The following is a 22,584-nucleotide window of genomic DNA, read 5'->3' as shown; positions in this document are numbered from 1 at the left end:
GAGCACAGCAGAAGGAAGAACATCACCATCCCCTACATAGCTGGTGTTTCAGAGAAACTGAGGAGAATTTTTGGTAAACACCGCATCCCATTTTATTTCAAACCTGGCAACACACTAAGACAGAAACTGGTCCACCCCAAGGACAAAACACCTAGACAGAAACAGAGTAATATAGTGTATGCTGTTTGGTGTAGTGAGGAATGTACAGACTTGTACATTGGGGAAACTAAACAACCCATCCACAAACGCATGGCCCAACACAGGAGAGCCAGCTCATCAGGGAATGACTCAGCAGTCCACCTCCACCTGAAGGACAAAGGACACTCCTTTGAAGTCCTGGCCAGAGAGGACAGGTGGTTTGAGAGAGGAGTAAAGGAAGCCATCTATGTCAAAGTGGAAAAACCTTCTCTAAACAGAGGAGGTGGACTGAGATTTAATTTACCATCTATTTATAATTCAGTCTTGACTTCTGTCCCCAAGAAGTTTCAACACCATTCACACCTTGAGCCTCCAGGCTCCCAATGACAATAGCTTCATCAGAGCTGGAATTGGAATTTAGTGACCCCAGTTTCTGGTCAAGCAAGTTTTGGGTGGGTGGTACCCACAGAGTTTTTCCTATTTAAACCTCAGTTACCCACTAGTTTATCAAAACTGAAGAAGCTACTCGGGGGAGTGGCTTAACGTCTTCAAGAAATTCTACAAGTCCAGCTGACCTTATTCAACGCTTTTTTGGAAATTATGAGGTAATCACCATTTATATTATGTGACACACAATAAAGTAAAAATACAGTACATTACTATTTAAGTACTATTCTGGCTACAGTAATTTTCTTCACAGTAACTCTTTGTCTACTGTGATTTTTACAGTAATACTCAAACTACTACTGCAGTACATAACTTTCGCAGCCATATGTTATAGTGTTGGATAATTTCCAAACCGTATGAAACATTTTGATGTGATGGGAAATCTTTCTTCTGAAGTCGGAGCACAGGCCCAACTAGACAAATGGGCTGACTAATACATTTTCATATGTACAAGTGAAAAATCATGATTCTAAAAAGAAAGTTATTGTTTAGTATAGGCGTCAGAAAAAGCCATTTAATGATTCCATGTGTATTGAAGCGGAAGTGACTTTGCACTAGAAGAGCTGTTGATGTTTTACACAAGGACAGAAAGATCATGCTGTGAGGTGTAATTTTTGGGTGTGCATTTAGACAGGTGACTGTCACTGAGGCAGAGAGGTGTGTTTTAAGAGGAAGGGAGAAGACAGAAGGTTGCTGGAACAGGTCGTACAGACATACAATGGCTGTCCACAGAGCGATTTGTGTGTTTGCTGTGCTGATTCTCCTGATACCAGGTAAGAGCTCTTGAAAATGGTGTACAGAAAGACTGATTTGGACAGGACCTGTTGATTATTGATTATTGTCCTGAGGACTAAAGACATTCAATACTTATTAAGTTTGGAAAGCAGCGTTAAATGACCACAGTATTTTACACTGTTGCTGTTTGATTTTACAGACCCGTAATTAATACTTAATAATGTCACACAGATGCACATGGCTATTAATGTACCCCTAGTTAGTTTTGTTTTTTGCAACTAGTAGTCTCAGGAGGTAGAGCTGTAGGAGCAGTTGAGCTGCCATGTTCCATCAGCCTGCCCCCAGGCAGCTGTGACTACACCTTAAAAAATAAAGGGCTTTGAAAACTCAAAAATTCTAGGTAACTGGCTGCAATAGATTTTTGCGTTTTGAGTCCAACTAAGACTCTCTAGTTTTGAAGAAAACTAAATAAACTTAAGTCAAATTATTAACAAATTATCTTTTGTTGAGATAACTTATAAGTTACCTTAAAATTCATATATGTTTTAACACTTACAATTCTGCAATCTCAACTAATTATTTCTGTTTCAGGTAAGTTACCTTTCAAATGCATCAGAACTCAACATTTTGAGTTGTACTTATGAATACTGTCAAACATGAGAAGTTATGGCACCTAAAATTTTTCTATTGTGCCTACCATATATGATACAAATACAAATAATACTAGTTCAGCAAAACATGTTTATGTAAACATTCTACAACATTCAAACAAATATGCAGGAGGATGAAATCTCTTAGAGTACGGTAGACTGCACACAAACAAAAAGATGCAGACTGATGTGGATATGTTAAAAGAGTCCAAACCACAACACCTTGAAAAACTGTCTTTTTTGGGTTCTTTTTTTCATCCGTCCAATTCATTTTCTATGGGAAATTTTTCGCAGTTTTCGTATTTCGTAAAGAAAAGTAATAGCACACCGATCCCGATCAAGGTGCACGCTTTGATACATAACTCTGGAGCCACAGGTAGTTAAAGGACGAAAAAAAGGAGGAAGACGAAAAATAATAATAATTAAAAAAAAAAAAGAATATTAATTTTCTCCCTTTGTAAAAAGCAGTAAATTATATATGTTGATAAGCTGCTACTGGTAATCAGACACATAAGAATATTCTGTAGATATTTATTTAAATTTATGAGTTTTGGTGTAGGTTGGAGAGGAAAATGAAACACAATCGATCTGTAGTTTTGGATATAAAGCATTGGAATGTTGGAAACTTTGTCCTCTGTGAAAAACTTCAGTGAACCAAGGAAGGACCATGTAGCTACATGAATTATTTTCTGTATCTCAATAAATGTCAATAAATTTTTGACCCTTTAAGACCTGAATGTCCGTCTGCCCACAGTCAAAAGTTTGCTGCATTTGAATTACCGTAATTCCCCGATGGAGAATATTCAAGTTGCGCTTTTTCGAAAAAAACGCTGCCATTACGGTAATGATGACGCACCGCTGCTGTCGGCTGCAGGTTGGAGAGCAACGATCGCGGAGCCCCAGCAAGAGAGACTTGTTTGGAGGAATTTGTTGGTAAAAACAAAGTTAGTTATAATCTCGAGATGTCAAGAAGGTCTTCCAGGCAAAAGCACAACTAACCAGTGTTCAGTCACAATGAATATTGTCAATAGCGCAAAACCACTGTGACTTACGGTAATTCAAAATCAGCCGCTTTGACGGATGCAAGCGATCCGCTCAGGCTTTTGAGGGTTAATAGATGCAACACAATAAAAGCAACACAGTCGTATTGCATGCACAGCATAAATACTTGTTCATTTGTACTTATGACTGACATACCGCGGGCCAGACGGGAATGCCCAAAGGGCCGTATGTGGCCCGCGGGCCGTAAAATGCCCAGGTCTGCACTAAGCTGTAACATCACACACAGCGCACAGTATACCGCTTATTTGTAGCACTGCTCATTTTGTTCAATAAATGAGCTCCAGTTCGACTGTAGCCGCTAACAGAGCTAACGAAGCTAATGACACTGGTATTGGAATCGGAATAACTCGGAACAACGTAACACGTTTTGAGTTGCTAACACGCTACCTTTCTAACAGGACAACAACCACAGGTAGCGAGTGGACTCAGTGTGTCTGTGTGCTCCCCAGTGCCCGCTCATATTAGGCTGTGCACACATATGTTTATCAATGGTTAAGTTACTGGCATATTTAAACGAGTCCTTCCCAATTAATTTATACATGATTTATGCATTGAAAGACTCTTTAACCGTGAGAGGGATACTTCTCTGGACCCCAATGTTAAAAGGCCAATAAATACAATTAAAAACAAACAAACAAACTGCAACGTTATAATAAAGTTAAAATAATATACACGCGTGAACCCCGACGTTTAAGTATCACATTGAGCAAAATACTTACCTTGAGAGTAAAAAGTCTTGTAGAGATGTTGGCAGCACATGGACACTGTGGTTGTGATGGAACCCCTGCAGATATGCATTGGAGACCCCCAGTTCTTGTTCTCTAGATCTTGTCCTGACCTCAAATGCAGTTTTGAGGTTTGCTAAATCAAGTTATTAAGTGAGACCAACTTTAGCCACAAAACTTGGAAAAGATCGTTGGAATACATGTGTTGATTAGTTTACAACGTAACTCAAACTTTTTTGCTCAGTTAGCTGAAAAAATATGGTTAGGACGAAGAAATTCAAGTTTTCATTTTTAGAGTGTATTGGGGTAGTTTGCATTCAATTGACCATCTAAAAATAGAATAGCGCAATATAAAACCAATGCATCATTATTATTATCATTATTGTTAAAGTAAACATTTTGCTATGGCATTATTAGTGTAAAAGTTTTTTTCCATTTTGGTCAGACAGATTATCCATTATGGTGTGAAGTAGTTGCAGGATGGCCTGAGATGGAGCCACATCTTGTCATGTCCCTGCTTCTAAAACTAAAAACTGACAACTGAATAGTTAGACATTTCACAGGATGTCTTTTTAGGGTAGTGTTGCTGTAGGGTCGTAAAAAAAGAAGGAGGCAGACTCAAAAGCCTCGGTTGAAGGTCCCATTGGTGGACATTTTATTTACAGTGCTAGACAAACAAACTAAACAAAAACTATTAACAGTAGTAATAGTACTACTCTACTTACTCAGTAGGATTAACTGAGGCCAAATCAACTCCTGATGACTCAATTGAAAAGCACTGGTAGCTGCTGTGCTCACCCTTCTTTCTTTAACCTCTTTAGGCCTCTGACTATGTCCCTAACCATCTGTCAGTATGGTGCCTGAATGCCTTACAATGCTCCTTGCAAGGGTCAATGCTCTACATAGCAACACTATATACACGTTTGTTGTACCAACTCTTTATTGTTTTCTTTTTTTTCCCAGAGTCAATGTCACAGCTATCTGGTAAGTTTGTTAAGTAAGTTGCATAATTCTTAACGTCCTTCCTGCTGAGACAAAGACAATTTTAACACATAATTGGGGATTATGTTTCTTTCTGTTGAGCAGAAATGTGTACAGTTTGTTCATATTATCTGACAACTCCAGAGTCATAGCCTTAAAAAAAAACAAGCAAAAGCAGTTTTTGATAAACCACTGACTGACATTAGTTGAACTTCTCCTCAGTGCGTCTTCAGTCAGTAGTTTATAGTTCTGACATGTGTGTTTTAATGGTACTCTTCAGTCTGCGGTTGGCCAGCGCTCAACACCAGGATAGTTGGAGGACAGGAGGCCCCTGAAGGCAGCTGGCCCTGGCAGGCTGATCTGCATAGAAATGGAGGTCACTTCTGTGGAGGATCCCTCATTAACGACCAATGGGTGGTGAGCGCTGCTCACTGCTTCTCAAGGTGAGTAGATACCATCATGCCACGCAGCCAGACCTGTAACCAGGATTATAGAAATACAGATACATGTCGCCACAGGGCACCAATCACTGAACTGAGGAAAGAAATGAGTAATGTTGGTTTCTTTTGTGGCATTTAGTTCCTCTACAAGCAACCTGGTTGTGTATCTGGGTCGTCAGAGTCAAGAGGGATCCAACCCCAACGAGGTGTCTCGGTCGGTAACACAGATTATCAATCATCTCAGCTACAACAGCGAAACGTTTTACAACGACATCACCCTACTGCAACTCTCCTCACCGGTTACTTTCACCAACTACATTTCCCCCGTCTGCCTGGCAGCCACAGACAGCACCTTCTTCGCCGGAGTTAACAGCTGGGTCACCGGGTGGGGCACTATTGGAAGTGGAGGTGGGTCAAAAAGAAACCAGAATATATTTATGCTAAAAGAAGACCTGGCTACAGCACTATTGTGTCAGATATGTCACATCTGTTAAGTTAAAGTTGTTGAGGGCCTTTTTATCTGTTGACACTGTAAACACTCAGAAGAGCATGAGCAGCTGCAGAAGATCAGTCATATCTTGTTGTTACTTGAATTTAGTGTTTTTCCCTGACCTACCAGATTGAAGGTGGTGGTGTTACTGCTTTTATCATTAATGAGCTGTGTGTTTATCATTTTTCTGTGATCTTAGTTCCCCTCCCTTCCCCACAAAACCTAATGGAGGTGAACATCCCAATTGTGGGAAACAGACAGTGTAACTGCAACTATGGAGTGGGCTCCATCACTGACAACATGCTGTGTGCTGGGTTACGTGAAGGAGGGAAGGACTCCTGCCAGGTGATCATTTTATCTGTGTTTGTGTCAGAGTTTTACCTCCTGTACAGCTTCCTTCTTCTTCCTCATCCACTCTACAACTAAATGTTTCTGGTCTTAAAGGGAGATTCTGGAGGTCCACTTGTGATCAAGCAGAATGAACGCTGGATTCAGGCAGGAATCGTGAGTTTTGGATTTGGTTGTGCATGGCCTGACTTCCCAGGAGTCTACACCAGAGTGTCCCAGTACAACTCATGGATTAACAGTCAAATCAGCAGCAACCAGCCGGGCTTCATCACCTTCACATCCACTGGGACAAACAGTGACCTGAGTGTCAACTGCACAGGCCTGCCACCCATTACAACCAACACCACCACCAATACCACTACCACCAACCTTCCTCCAACCAGTATGACCACCGTCACTACTACAACCACCACCGTCCCTCTAACCACCACAGAGACACGTGAGTATCTGTCATATCCAGATGTTTTTCATATTCATAATAGCATCTTTCTGTTGATGCTGATGTATCACATGTATCCCAGATATCTATGCAAACCTCCCTGAAATTCAGCCTGCCATATTTGGAAGCTTGAATTAAAGTTGTGTGTCTGGCCTGGATCTGCAATGATAGGGCTGCATGCTGTCTTTAAAAACAAGTCTCATCATATCTACCTTTGGCTTTTCTCTACAGCGGTGGTCTGTGGAGAAGCACCGATGAATTCTCGCATTGTTGGCAGAAGAAGTTTGGTTGCAACAGATGGCGTGTGGCCATGGATGGCTAGTTTACAGAAAAATGGGAGTCATATGTGTGGTGGGACTCTGGTGGGTGTGGACTCGGTGCTAAGCAACGCTGACTGTTTCTCAAGGTAAGACACCTGGGGTGAAGGTATTCCAACTAGACTCTCAGTACCAGTAACTGGTAGTATAAAGGTCTCACATCTGTTGAGGTGACCCAACATCTGGACATCATTTCTAAATCAACACCCTATAATTCACTTCATTTAATCTCCACAGTTCCCCTGTACCGTCTGAGTGGACTGTTGTGTTGGGCCGTTTGAAGCAGAATGGCGCCAACCCCTTTGAGGTGACACTGAATGTGACAAATATTTCTCTGAGCAACCTGACTGGGTCCAATGTTGCCGTTCTTCATCTGTCAACCGAACCTGAGCTGTCTAACTACATCCAACCCATCTGCCTGGACAATGAACGGACCTTCGCCAAGGGTGTGACATGCTGGGCTGCTGGATGGAGCTCCAGACGAGGAGGGGGTGAGTCCACAGCACAGTGGCGGTAATGCCACATCTTTGAATCATTCTACATCTTCAGATAAAACAATGTTGTTTAGACATCATAGTTTTGTTATTTTTCTCCACTTTAGAAGAACAAGTCCTGCAGGAGTTCCAGGCCTCAGTGGTTGACTGTGGCAATGCTTCAACGAGTGACAGTGACATTTGTGTGGGAGCTTTCACCCTGGAGCAGGTAAATGAGGACCTGATTTATATAATTATGCAGTATTATATTTCTATTATTATTTCTTGATACGTCATAGTTGCTGATCTCGAGCTTTTAATACTATCACATGATCTTCATTAACAGCCTGACTTTGTTGGTGGAATTTTGTCAAACACCTGATAACAACATTGCTGTCTGTTTGTTCAGGGTGACTCTGGGGGTCCGTTGATGTGTAAGCAAGACGGTTCTTGGTTCCAGGCGGTCGTCTTAACGGTTGAAAACAACTCCACCAGTCAAACACGAGCAGACCCACCGATGGTCTTCACAAGACTGAGTCGCTTTGAGTCCTTCCTGACTCAGACTCTGGGGACACTCTTGTCTCCAAACTCAGGCAGCAACAACACAAATGTCAACAACGTCATCAACGTCACCACCCCGGCCTCCACCAACTCCACTACCAGTGGGGGCACAACCAATCAATCCATTTTCATCTTGTTCTTCCATGTCCTCTTCCTCTTGTCTTGTCTCCAACTATTCTTATAGAAACGTCTTTAAATGATTTACACAATGTGATGAGAACAAATGAATATGAGAAAATCTTAAATTGAAGAAGCATTGTTACTTAAAATTTATATCTGCCATTAGTTGACTTGATTGTCCCTCTATCCGTTGACCACTAGCAGCAGAGTTGTGAAACGTAAGAGCCAAAGGGTAGCTGTGTGGTTCTTGTACAGTTGACTCAACAAATACCTGTTAAAGCTCAGTCTGTGTGAGGAAGACTGATTCTTTACTGTTTTAAACCGTGAAGGACAGTAGGAAAGTAGGTCTAACCATGAGCCCCATTTGCTACTGCTCTGCTGTAATGTGCCAACAAGGAATTAATTTTAAGGGTGTGGAAATGAAGATGGACTCAAAATTTAGTTATTATGAAGATTTAAAATCACTATGAAGACAAAATATGTCAAATCTTTGCACTGTTGAATGTTCTATACTTACTGTAAACACAACATTATGTTGTTGTGCTAGAATATTGCTTATCATTAGCTTCTGTCTTGGATTGTACAAGATTTCAAGGTTTAGCATTGCCGCTAATTGTTCTTATTGAAGTAATATGAAGGACAAACTGAAGTTGCAAAAACTCAGCTAATCCATAACTCTATGAAATACTTAGTTCAATGTAGGTAAATGGTTGCAATAGTAAGCTTGGCTAAGACAGAAATGAATGAAATGGTTAGCTACAAGGATACTAAATGATAATGGAGTGGGATAGTTAGCTAAACACAATCAAAAAGATAACTTGTTGAAAAATTAACCAAACATATGCCAATACAGTACATATACAGGTAAAAGTAGGCTACTAGATAAATGGTTCAAATAGTTAAATGTAGTCTCCTAAACAAGTTATTGAATATGATGGTTATTTATTTACAGCAAATTTAAAATCTTATCTTACTTAAGAATTAGTGCTGTCAAACGATTACATTTTTAACCATATTAATCACAGTGTGGATTCATTTTAATTATTTTCAATCACAATTAAATATTATTAATTTTTAATCTATATTAATCACAGTTCATTCTGCATGAGCAACCAGACTTAAGAAAGAAGGGAATATATATGCACCTAACATGCTGATTAAACACCTTCAACAGTTTCAAAAAAACAACTTCAACAAAAACATTTATCTATATTAATGTGGCCCTGTTACTCCTCTTTCAGCAGCTACTAAGACAAACTAACTTGTTGGCATTGTTCAAGATATCTGACTGCTTCTTATTTACAATGTGGGCTGCAACTGAGAACAGTCTCTCACACGGAACTATTGCAGGAGTTTGCCAGCTTTTCTTTCTCTGGTTTGTTGCAAGCTGGGCATTGTGTTAGCCGAAGTGCTAGCAAAATCCCTGACGGACATATACTTTGCGTTAATGTGGTGTTTTAAACTGGAAGTGCTTTGATGAAAAGAAAACTCCTTCCTGCACAGTGTATGTAATATTTTTTGACATTCGACTGTTCTGTCTGGCAGGACGCAAACAATTGATTTCCCAGCTGTTTTTCATTTGCACTTTTGGGATAATTGACTTTTCAAAACCTTCATTCATTTTAACCATACTTTTTTTCAGAATATTCAATTCAGTCAGTTGTGGTTCAAACAGCGGTACTTAACAGAGCTGCACATAGTGAATCCAACTTTGAGTTGATATTATAGGTACTGTGGTATTTTAAGCAGTATTCATTTTAATTTACTTACCTTTTTGAGATACTGTACTGTGGAGGATCCTTTTTGTGTTCAATATACCACCTTTTAAATTGTCAGTCTGTTGTTGTGTGTGTTATTTGGGGCAGATATTGCAGGTCTAATTCAACAATTAGGCAGGTAAATATCAGCAGTCTCCTGATCGAATCTAGACTCAAAGTCAGCTCTCATTTCCCATTCGATATTGAACGCTGCCTGGAAGTGACAGGTGCAGGGGTTACAAGTACAAAAAAGTTGTCCAACAGAAAACGGCAGCAGTCACAGAGTGTCAAATTCAGGAATGTTGCAAGGTGAGAATGATCTGATTGTGTAAAACATTGCTATTCCTGTCTGAATGGAGTCTGACGATGGTGTTGGTCACCTGAGACACAGATTTAATAGTTTCGGGCTTTAATTAAATTACAAAAAATGTTTATATGTACATATATATATATAAATAAACAAGGAAACTGAAGCATTGAATGAACTATTAGAACCCCACGTGGTTTGAATATACGCAGAGAAGAAAAGCAAAGAATCATTTTAGTCTTAAACTATTAACATCATGAACATTTTCCATTACAAGCATAATCCTACTATTTTGTTTACTGCCAGTAAACCTGCAAAATGTACAACTGTCCTACTTGGCTCTCTGACAATTATTGCACGGAAACACTGTGAAACATTTTGATGGGAAATTCTTCGATGAGGAAGTGGGAGAACAGGCCCAACAAGACAACTGGGCTGAGAGCCAAGAGAGGTCTTATCTCTCCTGCGTTTTGATGCAAGTGATAATTAAAAGTGACGATCTAAAAAGAAAGCTATTTTTTAGTATAGGTGTCATAAAAAAGCCATTTAATGATTACGTGTGAAATCAAGCTGAAGTGAAGTTGAACCTAAAGAGTTGTTGACGTTTTACACAAGGACAGAAAGGTCTTGCTGTGAGCTCTTTGGGCGTGTTTAGACAGGTGACTGCCAGTTGGGCAGAAAGAGGTGTGTTTTGAGAAGAAGGGAGGAGACAGAAGGTTATAAATGCTGGAACAGATCTGTTCAGGTGGACTTACAATTATGGCTGTCCAGAGAGCGATTTTTGTGTTTGCTGCACTGATTCCCCTGATACCAGGTAGGAGCTCTTGAAAACGGTGCACAGAAAGACGGACTGATTTGGACAGGACCTGTTGCTTATTTTGTCCTGAGGACTAAAGACATTAAATACTAATTAAATACTAATTTGGTTCAGAGAGCAGCTGTGTGAAATGATCACTGTAGTTTACACTGTTGCTGTTTACAAACCCCTAATTAATACTTAATAATGTGACAAGAACAAAACTGATAGATTTATTATTTAACTAAACATTTTGTTGGCATATTGTATATTCAGAGAAAAAAATGTTGAGAGTTGTGAGATTAAATGGTTTATGTTGGTGAAAAAAAAGTTTTAAAATGTTAATATTAATGTCTCCCTACTTCAGGTTTTGGAAAATACGTTGTTTATAGCTACAACACGAGTTGATGCTTATACGGGTATAATCAGTTTTGGTTTTGTCAAGTTAAACATTTTACTGTGGCATTATTAGTGTTTTTTTTTTTTTTTGCTTGTTTGTTTTTGTCATTTTAGTTACACTCTCTGAGCAACATGCAATTTGTCTTAAAATAATCCAATTTACGCATTAAACCAGTTCTTATGGAATGCCGTTTTATCCGATAAGGTGTGACCATGTCCGTCATAACCGTGTGAGGTAGTTGCGTGACGGCCTGAGATGGAGTCACATCTGCGATGTCCCTGCTTCTAAAACAAACAACTGACAGTTGAATAGTTTGACATATCACAGGCTTCCGCATATCCCAAAAGAATATTTTCTGATGAATGGTGAAGTAGTTGGGGAAATTGGGACTCCAATATATGTGTTAAATGTTGCTGACCAATCCCTTAAAATAACATTTTATATGAAATGTAGCTGTTAAAAAAGAACGTGTGCAACTGCGGTAATATATACACATTAAGAGATAAGTCACTTATCTCATCTTTTTAAAGGCATCACAGAAAGTGAACAGACAACAGCACATATACACGTTTGCTGAACCAACTTTTTATTGTTTTCTTTTTTCAGAGTCGGTCTCACAGCTGTCTGGTAAGTTACATTTCCATGTGTAATTATTAATTCCTGTTGAGACTTGACACAATTTTAACACATAATTTGGGATTACGTTTCTTTCTATTGAGCAGAAATGTGTACAGTTTGCAAAAGCAGTTTTTTAATAAACCACTGACTATGATTAGTTGAGCTTCTCCTCACTGCGTCTTTGGTCAGTAGTTTGTAGTCCTGACATTTGTTTTTTTAATGGTCCTCTTCAGTCTGCGGTCGGCCAGCGCTCAACACCAGGATAGTTGGAGGACAGGCGGCCCCTGAAGGCAGCTGGCCCTGGCAGGCTGATCTGCACAGAAATGGAGGTCACTTCTGTGGAGGATCCCTCATTAACAATCAATGGGTGATGAGCGCTGCTCACTGCTTCCCAAGGTGAGTAGATACCATCATGCCATTTGAAACATGTCTCTGTGAAGGTTCTCAGTCATCCAGGTCATGGTAGTCCAAAAGTTGTTGAATAAAGGCAACTGGACTTCATGAAGACGCTTCGCCACTGATCCAAGTAGCTTCTTCAGTTCTGAGAGACTATTGGGAAGTTCAGGGTAAAATAGTACTTAACTGTCGACGGATAAGTACCTAGCCATTATGGAAATTAGTGCCACCTGGTCAAGCACTTTCTGATGGGTTTACATCTAGTTTTCCTGTTCTCACTTCCCACTAGTCTTCCCACGCCTTTTAGACAGATACATGTAACCACAGGGCACCAATCGCTGAACTGAGGAAAGAAATGAGTAATGTTGGTTTCTTTTCTGGCATTTAGTTCCTCTACAAGGAACCTGGTTGTGTATCTGGGTCGTCAGAGTCAAGAGGGATCCAACCCCAACGAGGTGTCTCGGACGGTAACACAGATTATCAATCATCCCAGCTACAACAGCGCAACCAGTGACAACGACATCACCCTACTGCAACTCTCCTCACCGGTGACTTTCACCAACTACATTTCACCTGTCTGCCTGGCAGCCACAGACAGCACCTTCTTCGCCGGAGTCAACAGCTGGGTCACCGGGTGGGGCAATATTGGAAGTGGAGGTAGGTCAAAAAGAAACCAGATTATATTTATGCTAAAAGAAGACCTGGCTACAGCACTACTTTGTCAGATATGTCACATCTGTTAAGAGCAGTTAAGTTAAAGTTGGTGAGGGCCTTTTCACTGTTGACACTGTAAACATTCAAAAGAGCATGAGCAGTCACAGAAGATGAATTACTTGAATTTAGTGTTTGTCCCTGACCTACAAGATTGAAGGTGGTGGCATTACTGCTTTTATCATTAATGAGCTGTGTGTTTATCATTTTTCTGTGATCTTAGTTCCCCTTCCTTCCCCACAAAACCTAATGGAGGTGAACGTGCCAATTGTGGGAAACAGACAGTGTCGCTGCAACTATGGAGTGGGCTCCATCACTGACAACATGGTGTGTGCTGGGTTACGTGAAGGAGGAAGGGACTCCTGCCAGGTGATCATTTTACCTGTGTTTGTGTCAGAGTTTTACCTCCTGTACAGCTTCCTTCTTTCTACTCATCTACTCTACAACTAAATGTTTCTGGTCTTAAAGGGAGATTCTGGAGGTCCACTTGTGATCAAGCAGAACAATCGCTGGATTCAGGCAGGAGTTGTGAGTTTTGGAAGAGGTTGTGCTGAGCCTAACTTCCCAGGAGTCTACACCAGAGTGTCCCAGTACAACTCATGGATTAACAGCCAAATCAGCAGCAACCAGCCGGGCTTCATCTCCTTCAGATCCACTGGGACAAACAGTGACCTGAGTGTCAACTGTCCAGGCCTGCCGCCTCCTCCAACCCCCACACCAATACGTGAGTATCTGTCATATCCAGGCGTTTTTCAGATTCATAATCGCAGCTTTGTATTGAAGCTGTATCCCAGATATCTGTGCAAACCTCCCTGAAATTCAGCCAGGCATATTTGGAAGCTTGAATTAAAGTTGTGTGTCTGGCCTGGATCTGCAGTGTTGGAGCTACATGCTGTCTTTAAAAATCAGTCTCATCTTATCTACCTTTGGATTTTCTCTACAGCGGTGGTCTGTGGAGAAGCCCGCTTGAATTCTCGTATTGTTGGCGGAAGCTCGGTGGCAACAGCTGGCGTGTGGCCATGGATGGCTAGTTTACAGAAGAATGGGAGTCATGTGTGTGGTGGGACTCTGGTGGCTGTGGACTCTGTGCTAAGCAACGCTGACTGTTTCTCAAGGTAAGACACCTGGGGTGAAGGTATTTCAACTAGACTTTGCTATTCACTGTAGTGCTGTCGCGGTATACCAGTATTGATGATAATCGTGGTATTGAAAAAATGATTTCAATATTGTGGTAAAAATGTGTATATGATAATATCGTGTAAATCCTGGCTACCCAATTATATTTGACCAATGCCTTTCCCACTGTATAAGTTTTTTCCCCACCATCAGCGCTTGGAATCTGGCTTGCTCTCATTCAACATAATTTATTGGTGCACTTCCACTCTTGACCAGAGAATAACATTGTGACACACGGATGGTAGGGTGGCGCTGTTGAGCTCCCGCCAGCTCAAATGCTGTGAGGTAAAGAAGACCAGCAGTCAGCGAGGGCAGTTGGAGCCTATAAGGCAGTAGCACACAAACAAACAAAAATTCAAAGAAAGTTAGGAAAATTATTGTTTTTCTGAGGTCGATTCCACCGCAGTGTCTGTTGTATGACAGAAGACTGTATTATTAATGGGGGCATGCTTTGTCAGATGTTACTTTGTTTATTGCACTAAATGTCTTTGTATTTTAAGATGTGATCCAAGGCCTAGTAATGATCCATGTCTGTCTTTTGCTGTTATTATTTACATTTTTGTTGATATCGTGATAATATCGTTACCATGAAATTTTTTGTTCATGATAATCGTGAAGTGAAAATCTGATGTTGTGACAGCCCTCGTTCACTTGATAACCAGTGACTGGTAGTATTCAGGTCATACAGCTGCACATCATTTCTAAATCAACACCATCTAATTCACTTCATTTAATCTCCACAGTTCCTCTGTACCGTCTGAGTGGACTGTTGTGTTGGGCCGTTTGAGGCAGAATGGCTCCAACCCGTTTGAGATGACACTGAATGTGACAAATATCACTCTGAGCAACCTGACTGGGTCCAATGTTGCCGTGCTGCATCTATCAACCAAACCCACCCTGACCAACTACATCCAACCCATCTGCTTGGGCAGCGGACGGACGTTTGCCAATGGCGTGACATGCTGGGCTGCTGGATGGAGCTCCGGGCGAGGAGGGGGTGAGTCCACAGCACAGTGGCGGTAATGCCACATCTTTGCATCATTCTACATCTTCAGATAAAACAACGTTGTTTAGACGTCATAGTTTTGTTATTTTTCTCCACTTTAGAAGAACAAGTCCTGCAGGAGCTCCAGACCTCAGTGGTTGACTGTGGCAATGCTTCAACAAGTGCCAATGACATTTGTGTGAGCGCTTTGACCCTGGAGCAGGTAAATGAGGACCTGGTTACTATTATTATGCAGTATTATACTACTATTATTATGTTTTGATACATCTATCACATGATCTTCATCAGCAGCTGAGTTTGCCTGACTTTCTTGGAGGAATTTTGTCAAACACCTGATAACAACATTGCTGTCTGTTTGTTCAGGGTGACTCTGGGGGTCCGTTGATGTGTAACCAAGACGGTTCTTGGTTCCAGGCGGTCGTCTTAACAGTTCAAAACAACTCCACCAGTCAAACACGAGCAAACCCACCGATGGTCTTCACAAGACTGAGTCGCTTTGAGTCCTTCCTGACTCAGACTCTGGGGACGTTCTTGTCTCCAAACTCAGGCGGGACAAATGGCACCAACTCCACTACCACTAACAGTGGGGGCACACTCAATCACTCCCCTTTCTTCTTGTTCTTCCATTTCCTTTTCCTCTTGTCTTGTCTCCAACTCTTCTCATAAAAGCATCTTTTAGCTGATTTACATGATGTGTCAAGCACAAATGAATGTGAGCAAGCCTTGAATTGACTTGATTCTTCCTCAAAGCATCTAGTCAACCACAAGCAGCAGAGTTCTGCAATCGGGTTGGAAAGATTACATTTTCGTTCATATTTATAAGAAATCTCCCTGGTACAATCATCAGTAGAAATGCCGAGTGGTCAGCTACAAATACCAAAGAGCACTGCAGTTGCAACATCCAATCATAAAGTTTCGAACGCAGCTTCTGACCCCCGAGACTCCTGGATAATGTAGTGATTAGAGACGTTATCCAACATCCTTATTGTGAGGTTGGGAACTTACAACAAGTATTTACTTAAGGTTTTCTTGTCTGAACATATTTTTATTTCATGCAGCTGTGAGTTCAGCATAAGTACGTGCACAGGAAATAATTGTTTTTTGTGTGTCTACTGGCTATTTTAAATACTCACTGTGCACTTCAAACTTGATCGGAATTATAGTGTAGAGGGTGTTTTTGATGAAATTGTACATGTTATATAAGATTCAGGTTTATGAACTATGTGCACGAACACAGGAAGACTAATTGTTTAATTTATGTTTTTCACTGTGAAGGACAGTAACCTTGACACCATTTTACTGCTGCTCTGCTGTAATGTGTCAATATGAAGGGTGTGAAATTGTTAATTATGAAGTTATTATGTCATTATGAAGTTTTAAAATCCCTACAAATAGAAAATGTGTCCGATCTTTGCACTGTTCATTGTTCCTGTACTTAAAGCACTTACTAAATTCTATTTATTTCTTGTTTCATTCATTTTCTGGACAGAGTTAAATGAGGCCACGCAGTATCTTCATTACCCCACGGTTACAGAAAACAAATTAATGCTGTCCTGTAACTTTGACAGCTGGATGTAAAGAAGGTATTTTGGAGGTCGGTGACCAGTCTGTCCATTGTCTACCTCATTATCAGAAAACTGCAATATAAATTGGTGTCTGGTGTGAAAATGCACTTGATTTTAAATACAGTATTTGCTCCTCTGTAATGGATGAATGCTGGTTTTATGTGATTTCTTTTTCACAGGGGAATAAAAATGTTGTGACATGAAAGTACTGAACTAGCTTTCAATCTTTGATTCACTGACCTTTTCTATTATTGCAAATATATGAAAAGTAACCGGTTAAAACCTAATTTGTAATTGAAGAAATACACTTTTAATGTTTGCTGACAACGTGACAGTCAAATAATTCCAGCTCATGAATCCAATTTAAAATATTTCAGAATTTAATGAAATGTACAAAAGAACAGATTGTATAAAATAAACTAGATTATCTAAACGTTTACGAACAACAAGCTTGTATTTTCATTTAGAGGCTGGTTACTGAGAGTGTCTTTGTCTTTTAGAGGAAAACGTCGCACACACATAAAATTAAAATTACAAAGGCACTGCCATATGACGGCAATAGCACAATAAGTTTCGATCCTTAATCAAAAATGAAGAGGTCATGCTGATGCTCAGCGAGAAGAGGTTTGAAGCCCTAATGATGAATCATGAGATTGTCTTTGTTACCTCTCCACTGTAAAACCTCGGATGACTCTGTGTCATTGATGGTATGTGGGATGGATAGACTCCTCCACCCTCGTCTTCTACTTGATCCTGATCTCGAAGCAGAGACAGTTGCAGGACTCGCATTCGGGAGGCTGGCAGGTGCAGGCGCAATCCCATTTGAAACACTGTGGGAAAACATTCATTAAAACATTCATTAAAAACAATCCATCCTGCATCTTATTTAATACCGAGCTGGCAGTGCAGTGCAGTGCAGGCGCAATCCCATTTGAAACACTGTGGGAAAACATTCATTAAAACATTCATTAAAAACAATCCATCCTGCATCTTATTTAATACAACACACTGAGAACACTTCTTTATCCTCTGTAGATTCACAAATATTCACAAATACTTTATTAGAACAATCACCTGTTCCAAACTAATTTCTGCACGGGGGATTATTTAAATGCATCAAAACTCAACATTTTGAGTTGTACTTATGAATACTGTCAAACATGAGAAGTTATGGCACCTAAAACTTTTCTATTGTGCCTACCATATATGATACAAATACAAATAATAATAGTTCAGTAAAACATGTTTACGTAAACATTCTACAACATTCAAACAAGTATGCAGGAGGATGAAATCTCTTAGTATCTACAAATACTGCAAGTACGGTAGACTGCACACAAAAAGATGCAGACCGATGTGGATATGTTAAAAGAGTCCAAACTACAACACCTTTGAATTTTTCACAGTTTTCATATTTCAGAAAGAAAAGTAATAGCACACCGATCCCGATCAAGGTGCACGTTTTGATACATAACTCTGGAGCCACAGGTAGTTAGGGGACGAAAAAAAAGGAGGAAGATGAAAAATAATAATAATTAAAAAAAAGAATAAACACGCGGGATAACAATAGGGGCTCGGGCGTTGCCCTGTAGCCCCTAACGAAAGTCCAGTTACTTCATAAAATAAACAAATAAATAACAAAGTTTACACTCAAAAAATGTGCAGCATATAAGACCCTCCAAACGGTGTCGCTGCCGAAGCGTCATGTTTCCATTACGACCGACCGGAACAAGACGAGGACTATGTCATGTTTACATGACTCCCGATTGTAAAACCGAGTCTCTAAAGTAACACTAAACTGTAACATCACACACAGCGCACAGTATACCGCTTATTTGTAGTTCGACTGTAGCCGCACTGACGGAGCTTACAGAGCTAACGGAGCTAACGAAGATAATGACACTGGTATTGGAATCGGAATAACTCGGAACAACGTAACACGTTTTGAGTTGCTAACACGCTACCTTTCTAACAGGACAACAACCACAGGTAGCGAGTGGGCTCAGTGTGTCTGTGCGCTCATATTAGGTTGTGCACCCACATGTTTATCAATGGTTAAGTTACTGGCATATTTAAACGAGTCCTTCCCAATTAATTTATGAATGATTTATGCATTGAAAGACCTCTCTTTAACCGTGAGAGGGATACTTCTCTGGACCCCAATGTTAAAAGGCCAATAAATACAATTAAAAACAAACAAACAAACAAACAGAAACTATACTGTAACGTTATAATAAAGTATAGCCTAATATACACGCGTGAACCCCGACGTTTAAGTATCATATTGAGAAAAATACTCACCTTGAGAGTAAAAAGTCTCGTAGAGATGTTTGTAGCACATGGACACAGTGTGGTTGTGATGGAACCCCTGCAGATATGCATTGGAGACCCCCAGTTCTTGTTCTCTAGATCTTGTCCTGACCTCAAATGCAGTTTTGAGGTTTGCTAACTCAAGTTATTAAGTGAGACCAACTTTAGCCACAAAACTTGGAAAAGATAGTTGGAATACATGTGTTGATTAGTTTACAACGTAACTCAAACTTTTTTGCTCAGTTAGCTGAAACAATATGGTTAGGCCAAGAAATTTAAGTTTTCATTTTTAGAGTGTACTGGGGTAGTTTGCATCCAATTGAGCATCTAAAAATAGAACAGCGCAATATAAAACCAATGCACCATTATTATTATCATTATTGTTAAAGTAAACATTTTGCTATGGCATTATTAGTGTAAAAGTTTTTTTTCCATTTTGGTCAGACAGATTATCCAATATGGTGTGAAGTAGTTGCAGGATGGCCTGAGATGGAGCAACATCTTGTGATGTCCCTGCTTCTAAAACAAAAAACTGACAACTGAATAGTTAAACATTTCACAGGATGTCTTTTTAGGGTAGTGTTGCTGTAGGGTCATAAAAAAAAGAAGGAGGCAGACTCAAAAGCCTCGGTTGAAGGTCCCATTGGTGGACATTTTATTTACAGTGCTAGACAAAAAGGAGGTCCATTTGTGATCAAGCAGAACGATCGCTGGATTCAGGCAGGAGTCGTGAGTTTTGGAAATGGTTGTGCTGAGCCTAACTTCCCAGGAGTCTACACCAGAGTGTCCCAGTACAACTCATGGATTAACAGCCAAATCAGCAGCAACCAGCCGGGCTCCATCACCTTCACATCCACTGGGACAAACAGTGACCTGAGTGTCAACTGTACAGGCCTGCCAGCCATTACAGCCACCACCATCCCTCCAACCACTACAACCACCACCACCATCCCTCCAACCACCACACCGAGACGTGAGTATCTGTCATATCCGGATGTTTTTCAGATTCATAAGTGCATCTTTCTGTTGAACCTGATGTATCACATGTATCCCAGATATCTGTGCAAACCTCCCTGAAATTCAGCCTGGCATATTTGGAAGCTTGAATTAAAGTTGTGTGTCTGGCCTGGATCTGCAATGATAGGGCTGCATGCTGTCTTTAAAAACAAGTCTCATCATATCTACCTTTGGCTTTTCTCTACAGCGGTGGTCTGTGGAGAAGCACCGATGAATTCTCGCATTGTTGGCAGAACAAGTTTGGTTGCAACAGATGGCGTGTGGCCATGGATGGCTAGTTTACAGAAAAATGGGAGTCATATGTGTGGTGGGACTCTGGTGGGTGCGGACTCGGTGCTAAGCAACGCTGACTGTTTCTCAAGGTAAGACACCTGGGGTGAAGGTATTTCAACTAGACTTTCAGTACAAGTAACTGGTAGTATAAAGGTCTCACATCTGTTGAGGTGACCCAACATCTGGACATCATTTCTAAATCAACACCCTATAATTCACTTTATTTATTCTCCACAGTTCCCCTGTAGCATCTGAGTGGACTGTTGTGTTGGGCCGTTTGAAGCAGAATGGCGCCAACCGGTTTGAGGAGACAGTGAATGTGATAAATATTTCTCTGAGCAACCTGACTGGGTCCAATGTTGCCGTTCTTCATCTGTCAACCGAACCCGAGCTGTCTAACTACATCCAACCCATCTGCCTGGACAATGAACGGACCTTCGCCAAGGGCGTGACATGCTGGGCTGCTGGCTGGAGCTCCAGACGAGGAGGGGGTGAGTCCACAGCACAGTGGCGGTAATGCCACATCTTTGAATCATTCTACATCTTCAGATAAAACAACGTTGTTTAGACATCATAGTTTTGTTATTTTTCTCCACTTTAGAAGAACAAGTCCTGCAGGAGTTCCAGGCCTCAGTGGTTGACTGTGGCAATGCTTCAACGAGTGACAGTGACATTTGTGTGAGCGCTTTGACCCTGGAGCAGGTAAATGAGGACCTGATTTATATAATTATGCAGTATTATACTTGTATTATTATTTCTTGATACGTCATAGTTGCTGATCTCAAGCTTTTAATACTAACATGATCTTCATTAACAGCCTGACTTCGCTGGTGGAATTTTGTCAAACACCTGATAACAACATTGCTGTCTGTTTGTTCAGGGTGACTCTGGGGGTCCTTTGATGTGTAAGCAAGACGGTTCTTGGTTCCAGGCGGTCGTCTTAACAGTTCAAAACAACTCCACCAGTCAAACACGAGCAGACCCACCGATGGTCTTCACAAGACTGAGTCGCTTTGAGTCCTTCCTGACTCAGACTCTGGGGACGCTCTTGTCTCCAAACTCAGGCAGCGACAACACAAATGTCAACAACTTCATCAATGTCACCACCCCGGCCTCCACCAACTCCACTACCAGTGGGGGCACAACCAATCAATCCATTTTCATCTTGTTCTTCCATGTCCTCTTCCTCTTGTCTTGTCTCCAACTATTCTTATAGAAATGTCTTTAAATAATTTACACAATGTGACGAGCACAAATGAATATGAGCAAACCTTAAATTGAAGAAGCATTGTTACTTAAAATTTATATCTGCCATTAGTTGACTTGATTGTCCCTCTATCCGTTGACCACTAGCAGCAGAGTTGTGAAACGTAAGAGCCAAAATTTAGTTATTATGAAGATTTAAAATCACTATGAAGACAAAATATGTCAAATCTTTGCACTGTTGAATGTTCTGTACTTACTGTAAACACAACATTATGTTGTTGTGCTAGAATATTGCTTATCATTAGCTTCTGTCTTGGATTGTACAAGATTTTGAGGTTTAGCGTTGCCGCTCATATTTGTTCCTATTGAAGTAATATGAAAGACAAACTGAAGTCGCAAAAACTCAGCTAATCCATAACTCTATGAAATACTTAGTTCAATGTAGGTAAATGGTTGCAATAGTAAGCTTGGCTAAGACAGAAATGAATGAAATGGTTAGCTACAAGGATACTAAATGATAATGGAGTGGGATAGTTAGCTAAACACAATCAAAAAGATAACTTAACCAAACATATGCCAATACAGTACATATACAGGTAAAAGTAGGCTACTAGATAATTGGTCCAAATAGCTAAATGTAGTCTGCTAAACAAGTTATTGAATATGATGGTTATTTATTTACAGCAAATTTAAAATCTTATCTTACTTAAGAATAAGTGCTGTCAAACGATTACATTTTTAACCATATTAATCACAGTGTGGATTAATTTTAATTATTTTCAATCACAATTAAATATTATTAATTTTTAATCTATATTAATCACAGTTCATTCTGCATGGGCAACCAGACTTAAGAAAGAAGGGAATATATATGCACCTAACATGCTGATTAAACACCTTCAACAGTTTCAAAAAAACAACTTCAACAACAAACATTTATCTTTATTAATGTGGCCCTGTTACTCCTCTTTCAGCAGCTACTAAGACAAACTAACTTGTTGGCATTGTTCAAGATATCTGATTGCTTCTTATTTACAATGTGGGCTGCAACTGAGAACAGTCTCTCACACGGAACTAGTTGCAGGAGTTTGCCAGCTTTTCTTTCTCTGGTTTGTTGCAA

General features: G+C 40.3%; 1 protein-coding gene across 1 annotated transcript in view; it reads left to right on the top strand.

Annotated features, from left to right (window-relative positions):
• Positions 1-723: 723 nt before the first annotated feature.
• LOC124997833 (transmembrane protease serine 9-like) overlaps positions 724-22,584 on the top strand; it is a 30,717-nt gene continuing 8,856 nt past the window's right edge. The window contains exons 1-13 of the mRNA XM_047571840.1: positions 724-743; positions 1,216-1,358; positions 4,721-4,741; positions 12,038-12,200; positions 12,589-12,857; positions 13,135-13,280; positions 13,380-13,635; positions 13,855-14,026; positions 14,831-15,084; positions 15,195-15,295; positions 15,457-15,739; positions 17,383-17,462; positions 19,560-19,890. Of these exons, the coding sequence (XP_047427796.1) occupies positions 739-743; positions 1,216-1,358; positions 4,721-4,741; positions 12,038-12,200; positions 12,589-12,857; positions 13,135-13,280; positions 13,380-13,635; positions 13,855-14,026; positions 14,831-15,084; positions 15,195-15,295; positions 15,457-15,739; positions 17,383-17,462; positions 19,560-19,890 (2,224 nt within the window). The 5' untranslated portion in view covers positions 724-738. The remainder of the gene's footprint in view (positions 744-1,215; positions 1,359-4,720; positions 4,742-12,037; positions 12,201-12,588; positions 12,858-13,134; positions 13,281-13,379; positions 13,636-13,854; positions 14,027-14,830; positions 15,085-15,194; positions 15,296-15,456; positions 15,740-17,382; positions 17,463-19,559; positions 19,891-22,584) is intronic.

Source organism: Mugil cephalus, chromosome 20 (genome assembly GCF_022458985.1).
Source record: "Mugil cephalus isolate CIBA_MC_2020 chromosome 20, CIBA_Mcephalus_1.1, whole genome shotgun sequence".
NCBI classification, from domain to species: Eukaryota; Metazoa; Chordata; class Actinopteri; order Mugiliformes; family Mugilidae; genus Mugil; species Mugil cephalus.
Note: the sequence above shows the minus strand (reverse complement) of the source record. Positions and strands in the feature narration are given on the sequence as shown.